Source organism: Canis lupus, chromosome 6, assembly GCF_003254725.2.
Source record: "Canis lupus dingo isolate Sandy chromosome 6, ASM325472v2, whole genome shotgun sequence".
NCBI lineage: Eukaryota > Metazoa > Chordata > Mammalia > Carnivora > Canidae > Canis > Canis lupus.
This window is the reverse complement of record NC_064248.1, coordinates 37,849,315-37,868,855: the sequence shown is the minus strand read 5'-3', so window position 1 is coordinate 37,868,855 and position 19,541 is coordinate 37,849,315. Positions and strand designations below refer to the sequence as shown.

The 19,541-nt window shown below is 45.4% G+C and overlaps 1 protein-coding gene across 2 annotated transcripts; it reads right to left on the bottom strand.

The window, feature by feature from the left end:
• Positions 1-19,454, bottom strand: MEFV (MEFV innate immuity regulator, pyrin). Of its 2 annotated transcripts, none has more exons than XM_025416736.3 (10): positions 18,896-19,454; positions 9,941-10,774; positions 7,953-8,332; positions 7,431-7,526; positions 4,379-4,609; positions 3,974-3,996; positions 1,842-1,957; positions 1,611-1,643; positions 1,211-1,243; positions 1-1,047 (listed from the first exon to the last, which is right to left on the bottom strand). In XM_025416736.3, the coding sequence occupies exons 2-10, from the start codon at positions 10,734-10,736 to the stop codon at positions 494-496; spliced, it is 2,262 nt and encodes a 753-aa protein (XP_025272521.1). In that variant the 5' UTR covers positions 10,737-10,774; positions 18,896-19,454; the 3' UTR covers positions 1-493. The 2 variants fall into 2 exon arrangements, with proteins under 2 accessions (XP_025272521.1, XP_025272520.1); XM_025416735.3 differs by lacking the exon at positions 18,896-19,454 and adding an exon at positions 13,344-13,699.
• Between the last annotated feature and the right edge of the window lie 87 nt (positions 19,455-19,541).

Sequence of the window (19,541 nt, the reverse complement as noted above, 5' to 3'; positions counted from 1 at the left end):
TGCAATTATGACCAAGTTTTCTAATTTATTTATGAGGCCTAGCCAATTCTCTTAAGATCCATAGCTCATTAATCCAGGTACAAAAAGAGAACAAACTAGTCAACTTGTTTTATCTCAGCTTTCCAAGTCCTCACGAAAGAAGAGAACAGAATGAAGGGACACATCCTTGCCACAGAGTTCTGAGGGAAAATGAGGGTAAGATCTCTGCCTTGGGCATCTTAGGGTGCTAATTCATACAAGGATTCATTAAGCAACAGCTATGTACTTCCTCCTCTGAGGTGTCATGAGTACATGTGTTCTCTTCACCTTTGGCTTACAAGTATTTGTGTACCTAGTTTATTTCTGCTACCATTCCATAGGCACAGGAACTCTTTTCTTAATTCGTTATATTATACCCACAGCAGCTGGAACCCAGTGGGCATTCAATAATGACAGTTGAGTGTACAGATCCAAGATTCAAGGCTGGAAACCAGAAGAGAGATATAAAGGGCACTCAGTGAGGTTCCTGGTCACCCACTGGACAGATGGTCAGAGGATCCATGTTCTTCCCTCCATCATGTGTTCCAGGGCTGAAGATAGGCTGGAGGGGCTCAGAGGAAGAGAAGCCAGTGAATGCATAGATGAGGGATTTGTTTGTTACATTGTAAAAGGAAATGTCTCCAGCCTTATAGTCCAGGAAGATGCCCACACGTTTGGGAGGTTCCCTTAATTGCAGGCGTGTTGGGGGAATGGTGGACACCTGGTACTCACTCCGCTTCATCATTATCACCACCCAGTAGCCATTGTCAGGTGACAGAGTCATGCTCCCTTTCCTGCTCATGGATGCTTTGCAGATGCCCAGGATCCACCCTGTCTTGTTTCCCACCTCTACTTCCCAGTAATGGCGGCCAGAGAAGAAGCTTGGAAGGCCTAGGGCAATGATGCAACTATCAAATCTTTCTGGATTGTCAGGCAGACGATTCCACTTGTTTCCAAGTCTCACGCTCTTCAGATTATTTGAGAAGATGAGATTGGGGTGGGCGGTTTCTGCATCCAGAATCACATTAGCTGCAGAAAGAATTAGAATACCTAGTTGGGGGTCCATGGGCAACATACCTACAGGGTTCTCCCCACCTCCAAGACACTTGGAGGGACAGTCTTCTTGAATGCACTGGAGGTCAGCATAGGGACTCAGCAGGTGAAGTCCACTTGTCTTAGTCTGGGCACTTACCGGCATGTGCCTGAGCACAGATGAGTTCTGGAACTACAGAGAGAAAGAAGATGGGGGAAAAAACCTAAGTATTTCAATTCAAAGAGGTTAAATCTACCCTGGTCACCACAACAAGGAAAGACAAGAACCCCCACCCCAACTCAGGACCTTGCTTCCTCTGCTTGGATTAACCCCATTCCTCCTAGACCCTGGGGCCTGCCTTGAAGACTCTGTGGTCTGATGAGTTGACCCAGGGAACAAGTCCAGCACAGAGCCTATGAAAGCTTTTTTTTTTTTTTTTTTTTTTTTTTTGCCTTTGTTGCAGGTGTTTTTCTCTTTTCTAAATAATGCCCAGAAATCAACAGCATAGGGAATATCACAGTAACCCCCGGCAAGCACATTATTCCATCACCATACTCACCATTGAAGATATCTATTTCTGAACGCAGCATTTCTAAAAGAAGAAAGGGAGCTTGAGTTAGGTTCCCCAGCTAGAGACGGATCAGAAAGAGGCTGAAGGCAGCATTAGAAAGGCCATGGGAGATGAAGAAGGGATGTCAGAGGGTTCTGGGCCACCTGGAACTCAGGGAGGAGGTGAGCCTCCTAGGAAGGAGGGAAGTGCCTCCCATTCCCCCCCCCGAAGCCCACCTACCTGAGAGGTACTTCATGCTCTTCTCTACAAACTCTGATTTCCGGTAGAACAACTGGATCTTTTTTTCCACCTCTAGGGGAGTGTTCCACAGCTTAGGAACAGTCACCATCTTGACCCTAGAGACAAAAGACTGTTGGCCAGAGAGGGCTGGTGCATAGGGGTAGCTCAAGTTCCCATGAGATGGCAATAAAGTGCAGCCTCTACAGGGGACACCCAATCCACCTGGACTTTGCAATGAAAGTCTTCCCTGGACTCTGAGTTTTAAACACTGGTTCTCAACTTTGGCCACAGATTGGCATCACCTGAAGAGTTTTAAAAACCACTGACATAAAAACCACAGTGAGTTTTACTAAAGGCCTTATAATGGTGTGATATTGAAATGTCCATCCCGGAATTATCTATGTCAAATTAATTACACTTCTTTCGTCCTTTTCTGTTGAGATAAAAATGATAAGAAATAAGAAAAAATACGATGAGATATGACTCATTAGAATGGTTATTATTTTTGAAGAAATCAAAATGACGGGTATTAGCAAGGATGTGGGAAAACCCTTGTGCATGGGTGGCAGGAATGTAAAATGGTGCAGACACTGTAGAAAATAATATAGTGGTTCCTCAAAAAACTAAGCATAGAATTACCATATGACACATCAATTCCACTTCTAGGTATATACTCAAAAAAATTGAAAGCAGAGACTCAAACAGATATATGTACAGCAATATTCACAACAGCATTATTCACGATAGCCAACAGGTGGAAATAACTCAAGTGTCCATTGATGGATGAAGGGATAAACAAATTGTGGTATGTATACACAATGGAATATTATTCAGCCTTACATAAGAATGAAATTCTGACACATTGTACAATGTGAATGAATCTTGACGACATTATGCTAAGTGAGATAAGCCAGACACAAAAGCACAAATACTGTATGATTCCACTTATGTGAAGCAGTTAGAGTAGTCAAATCCGTAAAGACAGAATGTAGAACGGTGGTTGCCAGGGGCTGAGTGAGGGAACAATGGGGAGTTATGTTTTAATAGTATGGCGTATCCATTTGGGAAGATGAAAAAGTGCTGGAGACAAAGGTGGTGTTGATTGCACAATAATACAAATGTACTTAATGCCACTGAACAGCACGTTTAAAAATGGTTGTGGGTAGGGGATCCCTGGGTGGCGCAGCGGTTTGGCGCCTGCCTTTGGCCCAGGGCGCGATCCTGGAGACCCGGGATCGAATCCCACGTCAGGCTCCCGGTGCATGGAGCCTGCTTCTCCCTCTGCCTGTGTCTCTGCCTCTCTCTCTCACTGTGTGCCTATCATAAATAAATAAAAAATTTAAAAAAAAATGGTTGTGGGTACACCTGAGTGGCTCAATGGTTGAGTGTCTACCTTTGACTCAGGGCATGATCCTGGGGTCCGAGATTGAGTCCCACATCAGGCTCCCTGCATGGAGCCTGCTTCTCCCTCTGCCTGTGTCTCTGCCTCTCTCTCTGTGTGTCTCAAATAAATAAATAAATAAATAAATAAATAAATAAATAACTTAAAAAATAAAAATGGTTAGAGTGGTAAATTCCATGTTATATGTATTTTCCCACCAGAAAAGAGGAAAAGACCAAAAAACTTATGCCAGGGTCACACTTTTGAAGATTTGGATTTAATTTGTGTGCCAAGGCCTGGAGGTCAGGATTTTGTAAAGCTCCCGGAGTGATTGTAATGTCCAGCCTCCTCCCTCCCCTCCCCTTCCTTCCCCTGTCTGGGGTTAGAGCATCACGACTCCTAGAAAATACTTCCCTCCCTGAGACCATAAGCACTGTGGCCTCAGGGAGGGAGGCACTTCCGCAGGAACAGTATTCTTGAGGCAAAATTGGCGATCTTTAGGGAGGTTTCTTAGGAACCATCATTAGCATGATAGGCTGTGTTCGTTCTTTCCAGTGTTCAGCCCATGCTCTCCCTCCTGACCACACTCCCATTTTCCCTACACAAATCCAGAGAGGCCTTAGGAGCTGCAGGAGATGGGAGGAGCCCAGAAGGAGTCAGACCCGGGGTTGGGAGCATCTCCGTCCTAGGAATGCTTCCCCCACAGCTTCCTGCAGGATACCCAAGGTAACACGAAGGGATCTCTCAGTACCTGTGCAGGGTGACTCCGATGTCCTAGGAGAGAAAAGAAGGAAGCTCCCCGTTACCAGTCTCCTAGGGGCTGCGCTGACTCCTGGTCTTTCCTCCTGGGCTCATATCCCCAGGTTGTCAGCAAAACTGGGGCACCTCTCCCCCATTCTAATTCTCATCACCCAAAGTGGCAGCCTGGTGGGGCTTACAATAGAACTGCACCCAAACCCTGCTTGTCTCTTCTGGGAGATGCCAGGGGATCCCTTGAGAACTGGGCCACCCTGGACTCCTGAGAGCTCATCAAAGGGATCTGGGTACCAGACCCTTGTCTTGTACTGACTTGAGCAGAGCTAATGGCAGTGCTGGGAGCTCATGATATCCTACTGGGGACAGTGGGAAGGGGAAAGCCAGGCCCAGCCACACTCACCTGCATGAGCTCCCACTCCGGCTGGAATTGCTTGGCCTCCAGCTCTCCAATTAGCTCGTCGAGGAGGGCAATGTCTCTGGACACTTGGGTGCTATACGTCTCCCTGACCTGGCCAATGGTCCGGTTCAGATCTTCGAATGAGGCCACAAAGAACTTCTCTTGCTGCTCCAGAATATGGTACAGTTGCTCTATTTGGTGCTGGATTCTCTGCTTCTGGGTTTCCATTTGTTTCTGGGGAACAAAAAAGTGTAGGGGTCTGTGCAGTGTGCTGGATGTGTATGCCCAGGGGATCCCCAGAAGCCCACTTCCTGGAGGCGAATAAGAAGCATGCTTCCTCAGCTTCTTGGAGGCCTGGATTTCAGAGCAGTAGGCAAAATGGGCCAGAACCTTCCAGAACAGACTGAGGGTGGCCAGGGCTGGCTCTTGTAAAATGCCCTAAAACCTAGTGTTCTGGGTTGATTTGTATCCCCTCCAAGATTTATGTTAAAGTCCTAACCTAGTACCTAAAGAATATGATCTTATTGGAAATAGCATCATTACAGATATAATTAGTTTAGATGAAGTCATGGTGAAGTGGGCCACTGGAATGGGGATGTTGGGACACAGACACAGGAAAGAAACACAAGGGAAAGATGACATCTACAAGCTGAGAAGGGAGGCCTGGAAGACGTCTCTCCTTCATGGCCCTCAGAAGGAACAGTCCTGCTGACACCTTGATTGTAGACTTCTGGCCTGCAGAACTGTGAAAGACTATATTTCTGTGGTTTAAGCCATTCAGTCTGTGGGGCTCTGTTATGGCAGCCACAGGACACTAGGATACCTGGTATCACATTTTCCCTTCCTTGAAGGTCAGTGTGAGGATAGCATATGCCTGGGGCTGTAAGTGGATAAGGTTATGACCACCAAGTGTCCAGGAAGGAGACTTCTCTCCACCCCGCTGCCAAAGTGCTGGCAGGCAGAAGGGCCTCAGTGTGGCTCTGAATGGAGGCAGTCAGTCCATTAATGTGAATGTAGGTGAACTTGACTTCTACTACAACTGCACATAGGTCAGCCATCTGGCCCATGTTCTATCTCCCTTTTCCTCCTCATGACTAGAGAGTTTTGAGGAAAGGTGAAGTGGCTCTAAGGGAACCTTCTCATTCCTCCATGGAGGGAGAAGCCCTTTTGGATCTTCCTTTTTTCTTTTCTTTTTTTTTTTTTTTTAAGATTTCATTTATTTATTCATGAGAAACACACAGAGAGAGAAGCAGAGACACAGGCAGAGGGAGAAGCAGACTCCCCACGGGGAGCCCGATGTGGGACTTGATCCCGGGACTTCGGGATCATGACCTGAGCCGAAGGCAGAGGGTACCACCCAGGCGTTCCCCTTTTGGATCTTCTAAGACTGGACTTAATTAGTGTCATCATTTTAATCTCTTTAGTCCTTTTTTTAAATTTTAATTAATTAATTAATTAATTAATTATTTAAAAAACACCCAGGCTTTTTTTTTTTTAAGATTTTATTTATTTATTCATGATAGACATAGAGAGAGAGAGAGAGAGAGAGAGAGAGAGAGAGGCAGAGACACAGGCAGAGGGAGAAGCAGGCTCCATGCAGGGAGCCTGACACGGGACTTGACCCTGGGACCCCAGGATCATGCCATGGACCAAAGGCAGGTGCTAAACCACTGAGCCCCCCCAGGGATCCCCCCAATTTTTATTTAAGTAATCTCTACAGCCATTGTGGGGTTGAACTCACAACCCTGAGATCAAGAGTTGCATGCTTTCTGGCTGAGCCAGCCAGGCACCCCATTCTTCCACACTTATCTTAGTGTCATTGTGCTGTAAAGAAAAGTTTCCCCTCCCTCTTCCATATGATTATATATGTATATATATATTTAACTATTGAAAGAAGGAGGAAGAGCAGAAGTTTTGAAAACAGCATCATTTTCCTCAGGAGCTCATGTCACTGTGAACATTTTAAGGGAAGACCAGATCTTGTCTCCCTGACTTTCCCTGTGGCCCAGGCTTCTGTCTCACCTTCATGGCAGGGGGCATCTCTGACCTCTGCTTCACCCACAAGTTCCAAGCCACCTGGGATTATAGGAAAGGGTTTTTTGTTTGTTTGTTTGTTTTTTGTTTTTAGAAAAAGTGGGAGCTGGTGAGTGGGCAAGGTGGTGAGGGGAAGGGCAGAGAGAGAGGGAGAGAGAGAAATCTTAAGCAGACCCCACACCCAGTGTGGAGCCAAACTCAGAGGCTCAATCTCATGACCTTGAGACCATTATCTGACCTGGAATTAAGAGTTGGACTTTTAACTGACTGATCCCTGCCGCCAGGCACCCTGGAAAGTGGTTTTCTTTTACTACATACACTTCATGAGTTTCCCAAAAGTTAGACACCTGGGCCAATGCTATACCCGCCCCCATTCCTGCCCTTTCTTATCTTTGTCTGTTTCCCATTGTGGTGTGAGAGATGGGATCCAGCCAACAGAAATGGGTCAGACAAATTAAGGCACTTTGGTATAGGTGAATTTGCCTGCAGGGAAAATGGAAGTGATTTACATGTCCAGGTTTAACAGAAAAAGGCCGATAAGTGTATTTATTGAAATCTGCGGCATCACAAAATAATAGTTTTAAAGAAAATCTCTAACTATTTGAATTTTTAAAATCCATGTTTTTTTTTAAATAAAATGGACAACAATTATAAAGATGATACAGTGGAGTATTTAAAATGGAAAAATCTCTCCTCCCATTTCCCCAATCCCATCTCTCAGCAACAGCCACTGTTGTGGTGTTAATTTCTCTAAACCATTTTGTGGTGAATATGAAAGCACAGGCTCCTTGGAAATTTCCCTCCTATGCTGCAGTTGGGTCTCTCCAGGAACAAGCTCATCCTTGGATTCCTGATACCTCTCTGCCCCCTTTAGAGCAGGAGGTTCTAAATATGTGATCAGTTCTGCTTCCCTATGAACCAGAACATAATTTGGAGACCTTCTGCTCACTTTTGGTCCCCTCTCTCCTTTTGTAGGGGGGAACTCAGGCAAGGACTGGACACAGAACACCCCTGGCCTTACCAGAAATTTCGCAGTCTTCTTATCTCCCTGAGATCTCTGCTCCTCCCCAGATTTTCTCAACTCCTTCACATACTCCAGCTGCTTTTGAATTTTCACCTGGAAAAGGGCACTTGTTAAAGCCTAAACTTGGCTTCTGCCATCCTTAGTTGGTGACAACTCTAGAGGGAAAAAAATCTGCCTTATGGAGTAAAGCTGAGGGTGCTGTAGCCAAGTGCACAGGGAGGGTGCCCAGGAAAGAAGAATGAATCCATCATACCAAGGGAAGCAGATCCAAGAGGCGGTGAGAAAGAGATTCTTAATGACATGTGGGCACCTGGATTCAGCCATACCTGAAGCTAGTGCCCTTGGATCTTAGCTACATGAACCAATAAATTTCGTCTTTGCTGGTCTGGTTTGTATTATATTTTTGCCAGTTACAGCCCAAGAATGCTGCCTAATGCACCAACATCCCAGCGTTGTTGGGAAAATAAAGTAGCTACTGGCTACTTTAAAAAGCTTCCCCCCCACCCAAAAAAGCCCTACCTTGTATTCCAGGGCAGCCTCCTCAATAGGGCGTACCCGGTGGCCTCGGTGTTCCTGACTCAGACTGCAGATGAGGCAGATAGGCTCCCTGTCGTCCTCACAGAAGAGCAGCTGGACCTGCTTCATGTGTCGCTCACACTGTGGCAGGGACCTGGGGCTCAAGATAGCCATCTGCAGGTCCTCCTTCTGCTGGACGTCTCCAGAGTTCTTTATAGGCAGTGAGGCCTGGCTTGAGAGGCAGCTGGGTGAGTATCTGCCTGAGGTCTTGAGATCCTCAGAACCAATGGCAGGTCTGTAGGAATCATGCACATAGGTGCCATCAGCTGGATCTCCTTCCTGGGCATGGCCAAGGGGATACATGGCCTCATCCTGTGGCTTCCCTGGGGATATGGCAGCAGAAAAATTTCTTGAGTGACAAATCCAAAATGTAATGAAGGCGTGCTACAAGACACAGCAGAGAGAGCTATCTCGTGTCTGGGACATGAGGTCCTGGTCAGGCTGTGGCCACTTCTAGCTTGTCCTCCCCTGACTTCACTCCAGCAGGTAGCAAACCACCCAGTGGAAGTGAGGGCTAAGGGCTAGACTCATGGAAGTCCTGAGACTTGGAATTCCTGGATACTTCTCCTAAAGAAAGGCCTTTTGTTACAAATCCTATCCCTTCCTCCTGCACATACACGAACCTAGCAGGTGATATAAAGGCAGTGAGATGTTCTGACTAGTGTTTGCTTTACCACTTAAAACCACCCAGGCTGCTCATGACCCAAGTGGAAGCTCCCAAGTACATAACCTAACCCCTAGCAGAGTCCCTGGCACATAATAAGGATTTGAGAAGTGTGTGTTGAATGAAAGAACGAATGGGACTTCTCCTCACTTCCAGGTTCAGGAAGAACTAAATGGAAGTAAGAAAAGAGACTTGGCTTTTTAAGGCTGAAGGGTATAACCTACCATGATGACAAACAGCTATGACTAGCTGTGCCCCAAGACTATAACACAACTTAAAAAAGCAGAAATGACAGGAAGTACAAGAAGAAACAGAAGCACACTCAATCCATTAGATCCCTCCCACCTTCTCTCACAAGGTCCCAGGAATTTGTATCATAGCTGTGAGACTGTGAGAGGCCCTCCTAGTAACCATTCTTCCCTCCTCTTGTGATAGAATTGATTGCAGCCTATCAATTGATGGCTTCTCCCCCCCCACCAAAAAAAAAAAAAAAAACCCACAGCATTTTTTTGCAGTTAGGTGTGGCTACTGACTACATTCTGGCCAAAGGGATATAAATGAAGGCATCATGAGCGGCTTCTAGAAACTTCTGGAAACCTTCCCTAAGTGATACTCTTCTCCTTTGTCCTTCTATCCCACTGCTTGGAATAAGGATGCCACCATCTAAGACCATGAGTTTGAGAGCAAACTTTGTGGAGCAGAAAAACAGTAAGAGCCTGGGTTCCTGGCCCATGGAGTATCACATCTGTTCTGAACCATCAGTGTGTTACTTATGTGAAGGAGAAACAAACTTCTATCTTGTTTCAGTTAGCGTTATTTTGGTGTTTCTGTCATCCACAACCCAACATAATCCTAATTTCTGCCTCCTTAGTAAAAGAGATTTAGGATTTTAGCCAACAGCTCTCTTCCCTGCTCGGGGAGGTGAATGGCAGGGTCCCACGGGTTCATTGTGAGAAGAGGGTATTTTTACCCAATATTTCCCAGAGGCTCAGACTGAGGTCCATGAATTCCTTGGAATTCTAAAGGATTTCAGAGTGTCTAAGAACTAACTGAACTTTGATGCAACATTTTATGAAGATGTGCATACATGCATCTTTTTCAGGATTCACAGCCTACCTCAGATTCTCAAAGTGTTGGGGATCTTGGGGGCCACTCAGGGATCTGGTGACATAAACACAGTGGAGATAAAAGGCTTGTGAGGGAACACCTGCACAGGTCACCATGCCTAAGGATGCCAGGTCTTCTGAGTTCCGGGATCCTTCCTTACCTGACGAAGGAGGGACTTCTGGACCTGAAGGCTGATGGAGCTCACCACCTGCCACCTCCCTCGAGGTCTCAGGGGGTTCTTGACCCTCAATTCCATTTTTCTTTGAAGGCCCTATAGATTCCGGATGCTCACAGGTTGTCTTGCCTTTGGACAATGATACATTGGAAAGTGTTTTCCTGAATGCTCCTTCTTTTGGGATCATGGAATGTTCTGGATTCCTGGAGCCTTTCTCTGGAGCCACAGTAGCACCTACATCCAGAGTGGCCACTTCACTGGGGGTAGCTGCTGAGTCTGTATGATCACTTCTCATTTTCTCTTGAGACAGAAGAGTTTCTGGATTGAGGAGTTCTCTCTCTCTTGAAAAAATGGTGAATTCAAGACTTCTGGGTCGCCTCTGTCCTGATGATAAACGTTCTCCAGGTATCTTGGATTTTACTCTTCCCAGGGACCCAGTAAACGACCCAGAGGAGAGTTCTTGGAGTCCTAAGGAGCTGGCATTCCAGCGTAGATGGTCAGTAGGACTCCCCTTCTCCCCCTGCAGCTTGCCAGGGAATGGGCTTCTCTTGGAGGACGAACTGAGGCTCCTGGCCCCTGGCTTACCCAGCATATCCGGGCACCCGGAGCTCTTTTGATCTCTCCGTCTGCTCTGAGGCTTCTTCTGGGATCCCTTTCCAGCCTCATGCTGGTTGGCTGGCAGGCTGACAGCCCCATCACCACTTTGCCGCTGCCTCTCACCTTCCAGGCCATCTGATATTTTCAGGCCCTTGGACTTATTCTCCCCAAAGGAACAAGACATTGCTGAACTGTATGTGCCACTTTCTTGTATCAGATACTCTGCAAAGACAACAGGATGCAAAGGCATGAGAATGTGCAGGGCTCAGGGCCAGGGGTTGGGAGAAGGAAGAGAAGGGAAAAATCACCTCAGAAATTACAGAAGTTCAGGGATGCCTGGATGGCTCAGTGGTTGAGCATCTGCCTTTGGCTCAGGGCACGATGGGGGATCGAGTCCCACATCGGGCTCTCTGCTCTGCCTCTCTCTTTCTATGTCTCTCATGAATAAATAAATACAATCTTAAAACAAAAAATAAATTACAGAAGTTCAGAATGTTCTAGGCAATGACAGTCAATTACCATTAAGTAAGAGAATACTAATTATTTGCTATATATTTCCCAAATAGTACTTTTCAGAGTTCTTTGGCATGAGAACTTGTTTTCAGTATAAAGTCCTACACGAAATTCTTAGTTAGTAAAATAGATAAAAACTCTAGTTTACTGGTATAAATGTGGGTGTGATTATGATGTACAAAATTCACTTATAAAATTAATTAATAAAGAAGAATTATATTTGGCACAAAAATTTGAAAACAGGATTTGAAGGACAGTTAAAACTTTAGAAACTAATTTACTTCTGTTTTATTCTTTGGTTTCATGATGTGAAGAAAATCCTAACATACAGATAAGTAAGTGTAAATGGTGATTTTTTTTGAAAAAGATTTTATCTATTTATTCATGAGACACACACAGAGAGAGAGAGAGAGAGAGAGAGAGAGAGGCAGAGACACAGGCAGAGGGAGAAGCAGGCTCCACTCAGAGCCCAACACGGGACTCGGTCCCAGGACTCGATCCCGGGACTCGATCCTGGGACTCCAGGACGACGCCCTGGGCCAAAGGCAGGCGCCAAACCGCCGAGCCACCCAGGGATCCCCTGATTTTTCTTTCTTAAACAGCTTGCTTGGAAGTTTCAGGATACAGTTTCATTAAATAGAAATGACAAAGGCTTAATTTCAAGGTCTGTGTAAAAGGAGTTTAAGCACAAATTATCACCCTGGTGGCCTCTAGAATTTCAAAATTTGGTGAATGACACATTTTAACAAATTTGTTGGAAACAAATTAGAAAAATTAATAAAATTTGAATTAAGTATTTTAAAAAAGATTTTATTTATTTATTCATGAGAGATGGAGAGAGAGAGAGGCAGAGACAGGCAGAGGGAGAAGCAGGCTCCATGTGGGGAACCCAACGTGGGACTTGATCCCAGGACTCCAGGATCATGCCCCGAGCTAAAGGCAGGTGTTAAACCGCTAAGCCACCAGAGATCCCCTTATATATTTGTTAACATTCTAAAGAATTCCTGAAATATCTTCTTCAGCTATAACTTGCAAACCCTACTCTAGTAAGGAAATGAAGCACCCATAATCAGCGCCTTAAATTTTAGTAGAAGAGGCTCTTATTAAATTGCTTCAGAGATATTTAAAACTCTTTAAAAAACTTTGCTGTTGCGAACACTTTACTTCCTAGGAAAAGGCAAGTTCCCCAAGCTGTCTCTAGAATTAATGAAAAGCGCTAAATATGCTAATAACCAGGTTTTAAAATATGAAAATTAACTTAAAAAATTCTACTCATCAAAAAAAAAATTCTACTCATCAAATTACACTGGACTCAGATTATGGTTTAGTCCATCACTCTTCCAAAGAGTAGAGAACTTTTATGTTATTTAAACATTTCTACTTCTGAAAAACACATGGAAAATATTTCTAATGTGTCCTTAAAGTCTTTAAAAGTAGAAGAAATACTTAAACACTAGCCAATGTTTTTTAAGCCCATCATGTATTTGGTCCTCCCCAAAATCTTAAAAAAAAAAAAAAGTCTTTAGAAGCAAAAATTCAATAGACCACATTCACTGATCACAGTGTGATGAAATAAGGAAGTTACAACAAAACAGGAATAGAAGAACAAGGAGGAGGAGAAGGAAGGAAAACAAGGAAAGAGAAAAGATAAAGGAAGGAAAAGAATTGAGAATTTTAGAATATCTTTGTGAAATGTGTCAGAGAAGAGCTCAAAACTGAAATTAGGTAGATTTCACTGTGAGGATGACTTGTTGACCCTGCTGATATGGGCAGTTAGCAAGCATTTTTTTTTCTCTTCTGAAGATACTGGTAGGTACATAGGAGTTAATCACAATGAAGTTAAGGACCCTCTAAGATCAGGCATCTAGTTCCTGCCTCTCCTGATTCTTTTTTTTCTCTTTTAAAGATTTATTTACCCATGAGAGACACAGAGAGCTGCCTCTCCTGATTCTGCCCTGCAGTCAGAATCTCAGCCTTTCTCCTCCTCATATTTATTTATTTATTTATTTATTTATTTATTTATTTATTTTACCTTTTTTTTTTTTTTTTTTTTTAAAAGCCATTGGGAGCCTTAGCTATACTAACCCAGATCCAAAGACCTTAGTGGCAGAAAGGACTTGGTCAGTCAGTGTCACTGGAGTCATAGTAGACCTGGGACTCCTAAGCTTCAAGTCACAACATACTGGTCTAAACACAAATTCCCTCTTGCACCTTGTACCCCACCCCATGAACAGCCAGCAGTTGCATTGCGAAAGGAAGGGGCATGGGACCTGCTTACCTGGGCCAATCGCTTTGTCAAGCTCCTCTGCCAGGAGGTTCTGGTTGATGGCCCTCAGGACTTGCAGGGTCAGCCGCACGGCATTCTCTTCCCCGTAGTGGTTGATCATCAGATTGGCCAGCTTCACTGGCTTGGCATTCTGGACCTGGCCCCGGGGGATCCGGGAGTGATCCTTCTCCACGCTGGTGTTCTGCAGCTTAAACTTGAACTTCTCAAAGTCATTGGGCAGCAGCTCCTCCAGGGAGTCCAGCAGATGATCACTGGGGGTTTTGATCATGGTGTTGACCAGGAAAGGCTGGAGCCAGCAGTCTGAAACAGCCTCTGTCTTGGAACCCAGAGGGTGGGTAAAAAAGAAGCCACTTGTGAAATAGCGGAAAAGCACAGGAAATGCTCTCTGCACTCTGGCGAGAACTGAGCTATGAGTGTCATCGTTTGTTTGTTTCCAGTGATGACTCTTGTGTTCTCTTTCTCACAGATTTGGAGGCCTTCACAGCTAGGAGGGTTCAAGGCCTTGCCAGCCATGTGTTCCTATAGTGCCCCAGCCCTCACCTTCCCATACTGGCCTGTAGAGCAGTGCGTAAGTATGTGAGGGAGGGCCTGGGGCTGGATTCCAGGGTCTCGATCCTGGGAAGGCACTCAGATGCCTCTGTCTCTCCTTCTCCCGGGATATGGGTGTGGGGAGCAGGAACAAAGCCCCTGGTCCCATGCTGCAGAGGATCGTAATGAGAGTCAGTCTTTTTGACCAATCGTTTTCCTCCAGACTCAGGATTTTATGGACCCTCCAGAGCAAATGATGAGGGTTGCGGGGGGCAACAAGTGCAGCCCTGCAAGTTTTGCCCTTCTCTGCCCAAGAAGGAGGTGAAGCCGGAGGGCACTGCCAGGCCACCAGCCTTGGTGTCACCCCTATTGATGTCATTCCAGTTGTCTGGTGCTTTCAGCATCACAAAGGCCTCAAATGCTGTGTGTGGAACTGTCATCCTGATTTGTTTGTTCCCTACTCTGCCCTGGCTTCCCGAGAGCATCCCCATGAGGGAGGGTGCTTGTCCATGCACTTTTATTGAACAAGTTTTTTGTTTGTTTGTTTTTTGTGTTTAAAGTAAGCCCCATGCTCAGTGTGAGGCTTGAACTCAGAACCCCAAGAACAAGGGGTCACATGCTCTACTGACTGGCCAGCCAGGTGCCCCTGAACACATATTTTAGACGCCATGCCAGGATGCTGGAGAAACAAGGGTGAAAAAAGGAATAGGTGTCCTTTGGAGCTCATGTCCCAGTGTGGTCTCCAGAAGTTGCTCCAGAGCTAATGGAAGTGGTACGTGGGGTAAGTGGACTTCTTCCACAATTGACAGCTTCTGTCTTTCTGTATACCCTGATTTTTATCCCCGGCTTTTTTTGTTTTGAAAAAACACTACTTTTAGTTGCCACATCTCTATAGTCTGATTCTGCTAGAACACTTTCACACTTTCCAGCCTTTTAAAATTCTGTCAAGACAATGTATTTGAAAAGTCCATTCCAAGCAAAATGTCCCTTAATTAATTAAGATTTCCTCATTATTAGACTGAAGGTACTTTCAGGCATCCTCAAGATGTCTCCATTGTAAAAGGACATTTTTTTCTTTGTGACTAGTAAGTGACCTGAGCATGTGGAAATGTCTTGTTCTCCCACAATCTTTCACCTCATGATTTTAGCATTCATTGATAATCCTTTCCGATATCAATTGCTACAATGATACTTGAAAAATGGTGATATTTCTGGCACTTAGCTGGCATCACTTATGTGTCCTGGCTTAAGCTTTCTGCATTTCTCATGAAGTTTTTGGCTTTGTGGATGTTTTGTCGGTAACACAATGGTGCTTACTCTGTGCCTGGCACAGCTTGCTTTATATCCATTGTCTCCTGAAATCTCTGCAGCACCCCTTCAGGGCAAGATTCATCATCCTCACTTACATCCAGGATTAGTGGTTTAGTGACTTGCTCAGTGACTGAGCCAGGATTCAAACTCCCTCTTTTAACCATTTTGGAATATTGCCTACATGCATGATAATAATTGATTATTTTACTGTTCCTCACTAACCACAGATGCTTTTATCTTTAATTTATTTTTATTTATTTATTTATTTATTTTACTTATTTATTTATTTATTTATTTATTTATTTATTTACAGATGCTCCTTTTAAAGCTGACCAATGAGGCTCAAAACGGGCCATTCTGACGGCTCCCACAGGTCACATACAACATTCTGATGCCTGACAGAACAAACAGCACTGTGCCTGACCAGCCTGTGTGTGACCAGTTGGGACCAAGATTTTGATGAGTTCTGCTTGGTTTAATTGATCTTATTGTCCAGTTGGTCCACATACTTCATATTTTACCGAGTACTCAGTCCTTTTGGTTTCTTAGCTGACAGCATCCAGTTTTCTGGATCCTGCTGAGAAAATAACCCTAAACCCAACATACTCCCTAAGAAATGGATGGACCCAAATGCATGCATATTTATGGTACAAATGTTGGATGTGTGATATTCTCAGGTTGAGCTGGAAGAGTATTGACTGAGCATCTCTGGGACCAGGACCTGTGCAAGATTTCAGAAGGCAGTAACACAGCCACCCCACAGGGAACCTCCCTCTCCTGAGACAGAAATGAAATTTGCAATAACATGCTGGATATTTCCTGTTCCTGGGGTTCCTGACCCTGTCTTGACTGGCTAGGGTCCTTTAAGCTGAGACTAAGACACCCACAACAGAATTTTTTAAAAAGATTTTATTTATTTATGAGAGAGGGAGAGAGAGAGAGAGATAGAGAGAGAGAGAACCAGAGACACAGGCAGAGGGAAAAGCAGGCTCCATGCAGGGAGCCCTGATGTGGGACTCGATCCCAGGTCTCCAGGATCATGCCCGGGGCTGAAGGCGGCGCTAAACTGCTGAGCCACCCAGGCTGCCCAGAATTTTTTTTTTAAGATTTTATTTATTTATTCATGAGAGAGAGAGAGAGAGACAGAGAGAGAGAGAGAGAGAGAGATTGAGAGGCAGAGTAATAGACAGAGGGAGAAGCCAGCTCCTTGCAGGGAGCCCGATGCAGGCCTCAATCCCAGGACTCTGGGATCATGCCCTGAGCCAAAGACAGACGCTCAACCGCTGAGCCACCCAGGCATCGCCCCCACAACAGAATTAAGCAGGAACTGGGGCTTTCCAGTCTATAACAGGATATTTTGCAATTGCAGTGATACCTTTTGCAACAGGGGGCAATTCTAAGGCATAGATTTGTCTCTTTTTTTTTTTTTTTTAAGAGAGAGCACATGAGCAGGGGTTAGGGGGAAGGAGGGGTAGAGAGAGAGAGAATCTCAAGCAGACTCCCCACTAGCAGCGCCACATGGGACTTGATCTCACAACCCTGAGATCATGACCCTGAGGTATGACCTGAGCTGAAACCAAGAGTCAACCGTTCAACTCACTGAGCTACCCAGTAGCTCTGAGTCATGGACTTATAAGGTAATGTTTTGACGCCACCGAGGCATTTATGGGTCAAGAGAAGCTGAAAGAGCTTCCATTTTTTGAGGTTCCAGTAGTTTTTTTTTTTTAATGAAGAAATGTAAAAAGACAATTAGACCTTTTGGGATGCCTTTTAAATGTTTGTACAGCTGTAGTGGAGTGTGGATGAAATCTTTCTTGTGCCTCTGTGACAGTATGCGTGCCCTTATTTGGAAACAACATGATACATCTAAATCCATCCCAGCTGCTGCAAGCAGAGGTATTTCAACCTCTGGTCTTATCCTAAGTAATGTATAGCCCAGACACCCCAACCTTTACTCCATGCCTGGGTTTCACCTTTCTAACTTATTCCATCAGGGTTTCACTTTCTAACACATTCATTTTTGCATCACTTGGAGATTTTTTAATCAACATGTATTACTTTTATAAAAGGGAAAAAAGATAGTTTTAAAACTTATTTTATAATTTGTTTAGCCTCCAAGAGGATATCAGTCCTGTCCCCAGAACCATCATGATAAAGGAGGTTTATGGTACTTAAATATATAGTACATATTGGTTATTGAGAGAGCTGTAGGCAAGATCACAGAAGAATTCTTCTGTTAATATGGAGTTGGAAGTAGTGGATTCCATTGTGACCCAAACTCTTCCTCACCCTCCAGTATATTGACTTTTAAGGGAGAAATCTGAGACTTTGAGAGGCTAACGTGTCACGTTCAAAGTGAATTTCCAGGCAACAAACTTCCCACTGAGAAGCATACTTGTAACTGTGCTTTCTGATAGCAAACCAAGTTATGGTGCAACCTCCAACCTCCTGAGTGGGATGGAAACAGGGAGAGGAAGGCAGCTTCCTAGATGGCCTTGACCTGTGGAGGTTGTTCAGTAGTGGAGTTGGAATAGTTCCCAGATTGGTTCACCAACCAGAGTTTCTTTTTCTTTTTTTAAAATAAATTTATTTTTTATTGGTGTTCAATTTGTCAACATACAGAATAACACCCAGTGCTCATCCCGTCAAGTGCCCACCTCAGTGCCCGCCACCTAGTCACCCCCACCCCCCCGCACCCCTCCCCTTCCACCACCCCTAGTTTGTTTCCCAGAGTTAGGAGTCTTTCATGTTCTGTCTCCCTTTCTGATATTTCCCACTTATTTTTTCCTCCTTTCCCCTTTATTCCCTTTCACTATTTTTTTATATTCCCCAAATGAATGAGACCATATAATGTTTGTCCTTCTCTGATTGACTTATTTCACTCAGCATAATACCCTCCAGGTCCACCCACGTCGAAGCAAATGACCAACCAGAGTTTCATTTGCAATATGGTAAAGCCAAGCAAGAAGCTTTATAAACTATAAAGTGCTATACTTATTATTTATTCTGACTGTTAAATCTAGATGGAGGGCAAGTGGGTGTTCATGTTATTCTTTTTTTTACACGTATTTAAACATTTTATAATTTAAAACATCGAAAAAATGTTCGTTTTACCAATATTTCTAGGGACTTCACTAAGAGGCTGGCTCTGGGCACCCAGTCCCTGACCACCAAACATTTACAGGTTAGTGAAGAACACACTTCTCCCTTCCCTTGCACCTTTTCTTCTTTTCTTTTCTTTTCTTTTCTTTCTTTCTTTCTTTCTTCCTTTTCTTTCTTTCTTTCTTTCTTTCTTTCTTTCTTTCTTTCTTTCTTTCTTTCTTCCTTTCTTTTCTTTCTCCCTCCTTTCTTTCTATCTTAGATTTTATTTATTTATTCATGAGAGAGAGAGAGAGAGAGAGAGAGAGAGAGGGGCAGAGACGCAGACAGAGGGAGAAGCAGGCTCCCTACCCGGATCCCAATCTGGGACTCCATCCTAGGACCCCAGGATCACCACCTGACGCAATGGCAGATGCTCAACCACGGAGCCACCCAGGTGCCCCTTCCTTGCACCCTTTGAGGTTCGGTTTACATAATCTTGTTCCACTGTCACCTCCCCATCCTCATCCCCTACAGAGAGGCCCGGGGTGCTTTGGTCATGCCTACCCAGTGAGTTTGCAACATGCACAAAGTGATGAGGGAGAAAAGGGGACTCCAAGATGTACCTGTGTGGTCTGGGCCAGTTACTCCACCTCTCTGAGCTTGTTTCTGTCAAATGGGTGGCCTGGAAATTTCAATGAGATAAACGTAGGCAAAAGAGCCTGCACCGTGGGGGCAGTGTCAGCTACGTCCGCTGAGGCTCCGGAGCCTGGCGCAGCGCCGGGCTAGTCCTGGGCGGCGCCCTAGGGCGGGACGGCCGTCACCTCCAAGACCCCAGCCACCGCGCTCGCTTCAGCGCGTGAGGGCACAGAGACCCCCACTCCGCGGGTCCCCTGAGGCGTTCGCTCTGAGGGGAAAAGGCCTGGGCAGGAGGGAGTGGGTGGGAAGAGAAGCCCGAGGATATAAGGCAAGTGTCGGCTCGGAACCGTACAGGCAGGCACCGGAGGCGAGACCACCCAGCACACGGAGTCGGCCGACGCCGTGGACTCTGCCCCAAGGAGAGATAGCCCGAGGAGGCGCAACGCGCCCGGGGACCCACACCCCAACACCGCGCAACCGCGGCCTCGGACCCTGGCGTGGAGCCGGTGTGTCCGATGTAGTTAGGGGGGACGCCCTAAACTACATCTCCCAGGGGGCCCCGGGACTAGTGGAGCCAATCAGAGGGCGAGTGGGCGGGTTCAGCGTGGCCTTTGTCTCCCAGGGGGCGCCGGG

Bases quoted from the DNA above. Each gene is read 5' to 3' on its own strand.
- MEFV (XM_025416735.3), bottom strand. From the start codon at position 13,620: ATGATCAAAACCCCCAGTGATCATCTGCTGGACTCCCTGGAGGAGCTG. The intron at 1,244-1,610 runs GTGAGTATGGTG...TTCTCTCTGTAG, and splicing joins AGAAATAGATATCTTCAATG to TTCCAGAACTCATCTGTGCT. The intron at 1,048-1,210 runs GTAAGTGCCCAG...TTCTTTCTGCAG, and splicing joins CTGTGCTCAGGCACATGCCG to CTAATGTGATTCTGGATGCA.